This window comes from Tigriopus californicus, chromosome 9, assembly GCF_007210705.1.
Source record: "Tigriopus californicus strain San Diego chromosome 9, Tcal_SD_v2.1, whole genome shotgun sequence".
Lineage (NCBI taxonomy): Eukaryota > Metazoa > Arthropoda > Copepoda > Harpacticoida > Harpacticidae > Tigriopus > Tigriopus californicus.
The window spans coordinates 7,326,589-7,335,627 of NC_081448.1; the positions used below are offsets into that span (position 1 = coordinate 7,326,589).

Sequence of the window (9,039 nt, forward strand, 5' to 3'; positions counted from 1 at the left end):
TATATTGTAACACTGATGTAACTCCAAACATACTTCAATCGTTGGTCTTAGTGCTTTAACGCTTGACCATTGGGAGGTTGCTTATTTCAAATCTATGAATATCAGCCTGATCAGTGATCACATTCGGGTACTTGAGTACCCTTTGGCACTCATCCAACTCGTCTGTACTATCGTATGTAGCATGGAGTAAATTCAAAGTTAAAGCAAAATAATGGATGCACGTTAAGTTAATTGTGTTTCTGCGGCATGGCAAAAACCAATTTTGGTAGGATCCAAAGATTCTCTCGGGGCATAGATTTCGATTTTCTTGTAGTTGTTAAGCCGCTTGCTCTTGTACTGCATAGCTCGTGGTCTCCAGGGTGAATTGCCGGGACAATTCTCCTGATTGAGGTTCCTAATGCCAATGAGAGAAATGAACACTGCATCAGTACTTCCAGTACAATCCAGTGCTCGAGCATGCAACTAGTAGGCAATAGGCAAGGAAGCCCAGGCGACGACAGTAGACAATGAATGACAACAAAAAAGAAAGAACGAATCCAAGTCCCTCAAAGTCAGTGGCAGATTGCTGATAGACATGGAAACTTCCACCCACATGACCTCATGTATTTGGGCTTTCAGCGATCATGGCCAGTTCTGGTGGCGGCGAAGGAAATGCCCAACGGCCTGAATCCAATGAAGAGCCCAAAGTTGGATCTCGGCTAGATGATAGTACTACAGTTACTAATTCCACCTCCGGCACGCCCATCAACAATAACCGCAGTAACAATGATACTAGTAATAATGACACTAACCCCAACAACAGCAACAACTCCAACTCTAACTCGAGCAATGGCTTGATTGGTTTAACAAACTCTCAAGGTAAGAGCAAGAAATATCACACAAAACTAATGTTTGCAGACCTTGAACTCCTGTTCTCAAATTCCCAGGTGCTCGCTTCTTAGGGGTCTATTTTCCGTTCTCAATTCCAAATTTCTAGACGGGATTAGCTGTTTTGCCCATGGTCTAAAACACAGAGTGCACTTCAAATCGTTTGGAATCCATCCATTGAATTGTAGCGGGAATGGAAACCTAGCTCTTCGGGGGAAATCGCTTCGTTTTCGTTTTGGGGTCCACGGGTAGAGCTGGCATTCGATTTTAAAACAAAATTTCTAAAAACACTGATACAAAACTAAACGTTTATTGTAAATTTGGGCCCAAAAGAACCATTAGGATATTATTATAAAGCAAACAGTTTGGAGATTTCAATGGTATTCAGAGCACAATTGTCCAGAACGACTTGTGTCAATTGCGGTGACTTTTTAATCCTAGAGGTGCTTTACTTTTGAGTCAGAGTCTGTGAAAATGTAATGCATTAAATGTATTTATACACTAGAATCAATATTCAACTAGAGATGCTCATCGAACTTACAAGACGACACCTAAATCCTTCGTGGCCGAAGCCTGCAAATTACTTTTATTCGGCTGCATCGACTGACTCATGACTAAAACTGGACTAAAGAGTTGCCGTTTTGGCCGAAATATTTTTTCTTCAAGTTGAGAAAGCTGTGGAAGAAAAAAGTTGTGAAAATGTGAAGAAAGTTGTGAAAGATGCGCAGAAGAGATTTGTAAAAAGACATAAACAGAAAAAATTAATTATGCAAAACGAATTGTTACCATGGGAAAATGGTCGTTCAGCCCCTTTTGACCTCTTTGCTGCCTTTTTATCTGTTAAAATATCTCGTCACACAACTACATTTTTGTAATATCCCGGTGCTAATATATTGCTCAAGCTCTCATCCAACTCCTTGATAGAGACTGTGAAGTAAGAGTTCGACAAATCTAGCGGCCAAAATGGGAAAGAGAGGGTTAGTAAGGAATAATCATGACTGCTTTGATTCATCGAAAACTTTTGGAATCATTTGAGGACTGATACAAACAAAAGTGATTACATTTCTTAGGAATGATCTGAGGTTATGTGAGATAGTGAAATAAGAGTGAATGGTGAGACTTTTTTGGTGTCTAGTTCAAATATCTTGTCATTTTTGGGTATTTTTGGACATTCAGGTGTCTTTTTGACCAACTTTTTCGAAAAATAACAGTTTTGGTGTGGTTTTGTCAATGTTTTGTACCAAAGAATATCAATAAGTCATGTTGGTATAACTGTGGTACTTTAATACTTCAAGGAGTCATTTTTCATGTACTTTTTTGCCTAGAAAATTCAGCCCTGCCTCCAGTGCTCCTGTTTTTTGTTGCAATCCTGATCTTGTCTCGTAAATGAACTTGAATTACATCAATGATCTTTAACTTAGCATTGAAGTTATCCAAATCTTATTTATTCAGCAAGATAAGATATTGCAAAGTAATGGAAACTGCAAAATATGAAAACCACTCTCTTTTTAAACGTTAAGCTAATTCATGCTTTGAAGTTGATCATTCAAAGGAAATGGCTAGTATCATACCCTTAGACATAACATTTACAAAAGTAGTTAATCAAATCATCAAACACAATAAAACACTTTAAATAGTTCCTGGCATCTGAAATATAGGTCTTTGGGAGGATGACATACTTTGAGAAGTTGGAATAATGGCCTAAGGACAGCTTTTAACACCCAATTTGAGAATTAATGACAGTTACATCACGATAAAAGTGTAGAGAAAATAATTCATTTAGTACAGCCTCTTTTTAACACAACTTGCCTTTTATAAACTAAATTCGTTCATAACACTGTTTGGCTATATTGACAAGTTAATCATAAAATAAACTTAGTGTGCACAACTTTTCCATTTTCTCACCTATTATTGATTTTTGAAAGCAAACAAAAATAGGAATTTAAATTGTCTGGAATAAAATCTCTTCAATATTTCTTAACCATTGAGCCTGCTTTTCTAATACCTTGCCTTTTTTGGAGGAAATATTAATTTTATATTTCACCCCTAATACTTGAACATTTCCTGAGTCTCTAATGATATGAGTTCTAATTTAGCAATTGATAGTAGTGCTACTAAAGAAATAACTGACTTATTTTTTCTCCATAGAATCTAGTCCAACTTCTTAACCCATACTCTTTTATCATCAAACTTGATGTATGAATTGTTCAAACAATAAACAACTTTTATGGCATTGTTGTCAAAGCCTATTACGCTATAAAACCATGAATAGGAGTGATGGTATCAAATAAATTATCAAAATTAAATGAAGGGTACCAGAAAGCTTGGAAAGTAAAGGCAATAGTTAATTTCCAAGTAATGAGTTATCATAAATCAAAAAGACCACCTTAGTGAGAATAGTCAAGGTTACATTTTGAGGCTAGCTAATTATTTCCCAAAACGCTGTTATTAATGTGATGTTATTGAAAATGTAAAACAACTCTAGTAACAACCTTCTGTGATTTTTTATTTGATGATATCAAAAATCCATAGTTCTTTTTGGATTTCTAATGTTGATGAATGTCTCATTCAAGATTACCAGGATCTTTTGTTTGAAAACTTGTTCAGGATCGAGCTTGCAGAGTTGGAAAACAGCACTATTAACGCATTAACGTCAATTGCAGTCTAGGGTTGTTAACTCTCTTCCTTTATAACGACGCGAGAACAAACGTTAGCAGAGGGCTTACCATAGATAACTTCATATATAGATCGATCAAGGGCGCTGCGATCGCATGTTTTCGTCTCAGCTGTCGCTGTTGGAAAAAATGTTTCATTCGTAGTCAAGCTACTTAGGACAACTATGGTGCAAATTTGAATCGTTTACGGCTCGTCCAAATTCAGAGTAGAAACCCCTAATAAGACTCCTTGTCAAGCAATTGCTCTCGTCCAGCACGCTTCATAAAACGGGTTTGAGTAAGTTGTCCAACCACATTTTTAAGAACGAAATTTTGAAGAGGTGAAAATGGGGCTCAATTTAAAGTTTTCATCCATGTGGTGGAAACACTTAACTGAAACCCAAGGAACAAGCCTGGGTTCAGGCTGACCTCCAGAGGTGTCGGAATTACCTTGTTTACATATAGGCGCAATCATGTTGCCCACATTCAAGCACATTGTTAGGAGATTGAAACAAAATTCCAAATGCCTCATCATTGCGTTGCAATGTCAGATACATTTTGTTACACTTTCGAGATTTTCGAAATCCGTTGCTAAACAAGGGCAATCAATAGAGTACATGATTTACTCTACTAATGTCCAAATCTTTTTATGACATGTTACGTGTATTATGCCCTAAAAAGCATCTTTTTTTATTCTACCACTCTTTCTACCTGTATATTTGTAAGATTCAAAAGAAATAAAGATTAAAGAGGAATAACAAACGTTTCATGATAATAATTCAACTTGCCTGAAGCGAGATTTAACGAAATATCTTTGTTCCATTTCCACCAGCGTCAGCTGACCTGAAAACATGCTCATGCGGTACAGCTCCTGTTGAACTTAAGCGTTCTAGTTTACCAACGCTGTCTTTCCTTTTTTTGCCGCGAGATGTCTCATTATGAAAGAAGCAGCCCCCATAGAATATTGAGCACTCGGTTAACCGGCTGTGGCCCTCTGTTTTACAGTGTGGCTCTCCCCAATGTGAGGGATTGAGCGTGTGACTCGCCCAGTATGGGATGGAGCGTGGACACGGTGGTACCACAGACCATATAATGACTAGACCTCGCATAGCGCAAGGAAAAATGGGAACGCTTGCCTTCATCAGCTGGTACATAAATTTTGGTGTACCGTGACTAATGCTTTTTCATCCGCCAGCGTGGCCGGATTCAGAGTGAGTTTGTCACTGATAGCGTTCATTGAAGGCCCAGCGATTGTAGGTCGTTAGTACTGATCAGGCAGTCACCCTCCTCTTTTTTAATGTACAGAGTTGTTGACATAAAATCCATTTTCTTCTGGACTGAGGTCAGGCCGATGCGACATCTAGTCGTTATATGATCTGTGGGTGGTACCCACAAAACTGATAAAGTTTTCTTGCACATGCCAGGACTTCTAATAGCGATTTTCGTTGTTATTGAAACAAAAGGAACAACTTTTATAAGAAATCATCTTGTATTCTAGCTAAGAATAGAATATTAATCCACTTAAAACCTACGAAGAGATAACGTTTTGAAAAACGTAATCAATAGTTGTTGGGAGTAACCTTAGTTGTGTTTCCGACTAAAATTTTATTCCAATCCATGAAGCAAGCGATAAGATATTTCGCTTTCAAAGATTACATTTGCATCAAAATTGACTACAAATTGCTCCCCTTATATCTTAAGGCAATTGCCAAGAAATATAACGCCTAATGCCTAAAATAAAATATGGAAAGATTTCACTTTTCTGAAGCAGGTAGAAAACTCCGAATATGGTTTCCAACATAACTTGAATTTACTTAATGTCAATACTTCACAATTGTGATGCCATACTTATCAATCGAAATTTTAATCAAACCTAATCTTGAATTTTGACAAAATTATATTAACGTTAAATTAAAACATCGCAAGAAGGTAGAAATCAATCACTGCCACATGTATCGTTCAAACGTTTTAGGAACATGATAGAATAGTGCAGCTTTTGGCACTTAAGTAAAAAGAAAGGCAATTTTACATCTTTTGTAAGTTTTAAGCGCCATTTTGGGCTACTTTTAGCTTTTAAAGAAATCTTAAAGAAAATGGAGAAATATTATTGCTTGTTGTGTCATTGAAAAACATTAGCATATTCCTTGGAAATAACTGGAAACATAATTAGGCCATTTTTCGATGTTTTAAGGTGTAAAACGCAACCTTTAACTTGTAATAACTAAGCATGTGCTAAATAGAAGTTAATGAAATCTCCGTCAATACATAACTAAAAGTATGTTTACTACTGATTGACTACGTTTTTGACAATGATGGATTTTAATGTACGTTAAGTTATTTAACACACTTATCCGAGCTACTTTTAAACATGTGTATTTCACAAAAGTTGTTCCATTTGCTTTTCTGACAAAGAAAAACACATCTTGATGTCTTGGCATTTGGGCTTGGATTAAATGTTACAGTGGTTTAGGCCTTTAAAATGTGCCAATCGAAGCACAATAATTTTCGCTATGGCCGCAGCAATTATTTATGACACCTGGCAAAGATTAGTGAAACTGATTGCTTCAGGATAACCTCCCCTAGAATTGTGGTCCATGCACCATTAAGGATTGTCTCCAGTGCCCTGATGCTATTCTGAACTTTGGTGCAAGCTCCAGCTTCACACTTGAATCATGTGGAATAGTTCATCCTTGAGGCAATGTTGATGGAGGCCTTGTTGCTGCATGAACCAGTATTTCAGAGGAGATGGAGCGGTCCTGGTAGGATTTGTCCTGCGGCAAAAATTACAAATTGCGATAGGTATTTAGTTGAAACTTTGAACAGAGACTGGTGAGACATATTCACTTGAATCTTCTTTGAATAGTTTTCAAAATTAGTGAAAACACAACGCAGATTCCTGTTTTGGAGCTCGCTGAGAACAGACGCATTTAGTTTGCTCTCGTTCTTATCTCCCAGGAATTTCGAACCAAGGTGTGACTTCCTCTGTTGCTCCTTGGTTGCTGTGCACGTGTAGTGTTCGTGGTGTTTGTGTTTAGGTTTATTAGGTTTGGTTTTTCACGGCTCTTTGGTAAGACGTAATTACTTTAAAACCTAATAAGTTTATTGCTCATTTATGTTTATGTCTAGCTTTAGCAGTTTCTTTCTGATTTGTAGTGTAGTTTTTCTAGTTCCAAATCGTTATGTGTAGTTCTTCAGTTTGATTGTATTGGTCCTTTAGAGTTAGAATTTATTGTTCATTACTGTATTGATTTATTTTGTGTTCGACCAGTTAGTTGAGTTTATTTCTGTGTTTTCTTGTTGATGTCCTAGTTTACATATGTTCTTGATTCCTTGCTTTTCTCTGTCACTTACTTCTTGTTTACTATCTCCATCTTTGATTTGTATGTTAGTTTGATGTGAAGTATTTCATTCCTATTTTGCTCTGTTGTCCTGTATCTCAGGACAAGATTGCACAGCTTTTTTAGTTCTTTTCTTCTCTTTTTCTTGGCCTGTTGATTTTGTTACTAATAGATAGTTCCTCCTGCATTCATGATGGAAGCTATTTTAGGAAAAGTCAGCAAAGAGGCTAGACAATGTTTGGACCTGGTCTTAGCTGGAAAGGATCCTTCCATAGTCAATAAGCCGTTTATTATAGAGGCTTTAGTTGCTTGGGTCAATGAAACCAGGGTGCTGCTTGAAGAACAGGCTCACCCAGTAGTTGAGAAGTCGACTAATTTGACCAACGTAGAAGTTGAAGTAGTATCTCCTCTTGAAAAAGCGCAGGAAAAGACAGTTGTAGAGAAAATAGTCTGTCCTGTTTATCGAAAGCAGCCTTGTCCTGAAGAAGGAAAAGGCTGTCAGTTTGACCACCCTAAATGGTGTCAAAAACTTCTCAAGTTCGGCCTTGAGAAGTACAATAGTAAGAAGGGATGTTCAAAGGTAGATTGTCCTTTTTTTCACCCGTACATGTGCCGTCAGTCCATGAGACTTAAGACGTGCTTTAATGTACGGTGTACCTCCGTCCATGTTGAAGGGACGCAAAGAAAGCCGAGAAATAGGATAGCTCAGTTTCGTAGTTTTAGAGCTGACCCTATTCCTAAACCTAATCCCACCCCACCCCCCTTCCTTAACCCATTTAGCTTCCTCCCTCCCTCTCCTCCTACCCCCCACCCTCTCTCCCAATTCCCTCCTCTTCCTTCAAATACCCAATCCACCCCTATTCCTATAAAAACTCTCCTCCCTAATATTCCTTGCCCCACCCCTATTCCCAAAATACGTTCCTATTCAAATGTAGCTGCCCAACCCATTCCTCAAACCCAACCATCCCCATTAGCTCATGCATTGCCTCCAGTAGAACGTAGCTTTGTTGATAAGAGGGATTTTTTACGGTTGGAGAGGATGGTCCAAGATCTTGTGAACTTGGTCCGTCAAAAGAGAGGCCCGTAAAGGGGCTATATTTGAACGTGCATTGTCTGATTTCTAAAAAAGACAGCACAAAAGTTAAGATCTTAGAAGAACTAGCCGTTGAGAGAGAGATTGCATTCATCTCTATAACAGAAACCTGGCTTCGGCCAGGGGTCTTAGATGAAGAACTAACCATAGTTGGTTTCAACTTAGTTCGTTGTGATAGGATACGCCCTGATAATCCCATATTCCCACATGGGGGCGTATGCCTATATGTTAGGAATGATTTGCACATTAGTCATGTACAAATGTCGAATGGAGAAGTAGAGGTCTTAGTTTGTCATCTTCGAGGTCTTGATTTGTCTATTGTTACAATGTATAGACCCCCTTCTTGTTCAGCAAGCTCTTTTTCGTCAGCTCTCCAATTCACTGGAAATGAGTTGGACCTGGCAGTTTGCTCGAAGGTTTTCTTTGTAGGGGACTTTAATTTTCCGGCTAGCGTTGTAGAGTGGGAGGTTAGTCCTGATGGGTATATTCCCATTTCGAAATCGACATCTCAGTCGTTCGAAAAGCTGGAAGAATTCGCGATCTTGCGCAATTTCTCCCAGCACGTTGGTGTAGCCACTAGAGAGAATAGCGTTCTCGACTTGGTCTTTTCCAATGACCCTGATCTGATCCAGTATGTCCATGTGACACCTACTAATCTGTCAGATCATCATGTTCTTGAGATAGGGTCGACCATTACTCAAAAGCCGGCGTGCTCTAGAGTAAAACCGGCCAAAAAGGTCGGTTTGGCTAAGTTCAAGTTCAAAGATGAAGATTGGCCGTTGATTATAGAAAGATTAGAAGAACTTGACCTGATTTCAATTCTGAAACAAGAATCGTCCAGAGATGCAGCCATTGATAAGTTAGTTTCAGTTTTTAAAGAAGTTTGCTCCAGTTTAGCAATCTCTGAATGTGTTCCGAAAGGTGGTACACGGACAAAAATTCCAAAATATAGGAAGACTTTGTTCAAAAAGAGTTGCAAACTAGCAAAAAGGTTGAAGAGTACTTCGAATCCAGTAATTGTGGCTAGTCTCCAAAAAAAGTTGGACGTAGTTCAGGGTAAGATTAAGGCCTCCATCGAATATGACCA

The 9,039-nt window shown here is 38.2% G+C and overlaps 1 protein-coding gene across 1 annotated transcript in view; it reads left to right on the forward strand.

Annotated features, from left to right (window-relative positions):
- The first annotated feature begins 204 nt into the window (after positions 1 to 204).
- Positions 205 to 9,039, forward strand: part of LOC131886841 (transcription factor RFX3-like) — an 18,178-nt gene continuing 9,343 nt past the window's right edge. The window contains exons 1-2 of the mRNA XM_059235259.1: positions 205 to 550; positions 619 to 858. Coding sequence (XP_059091242.1) covers positions 511 to 550; positions 619 to 858 — 280 coding nt within the window. The 5' untranslated portion in view covers positions 205 to 510. The remainder of the gene's footprint in view (positions 551 to 618; positions 859 to 9,039) is intronic.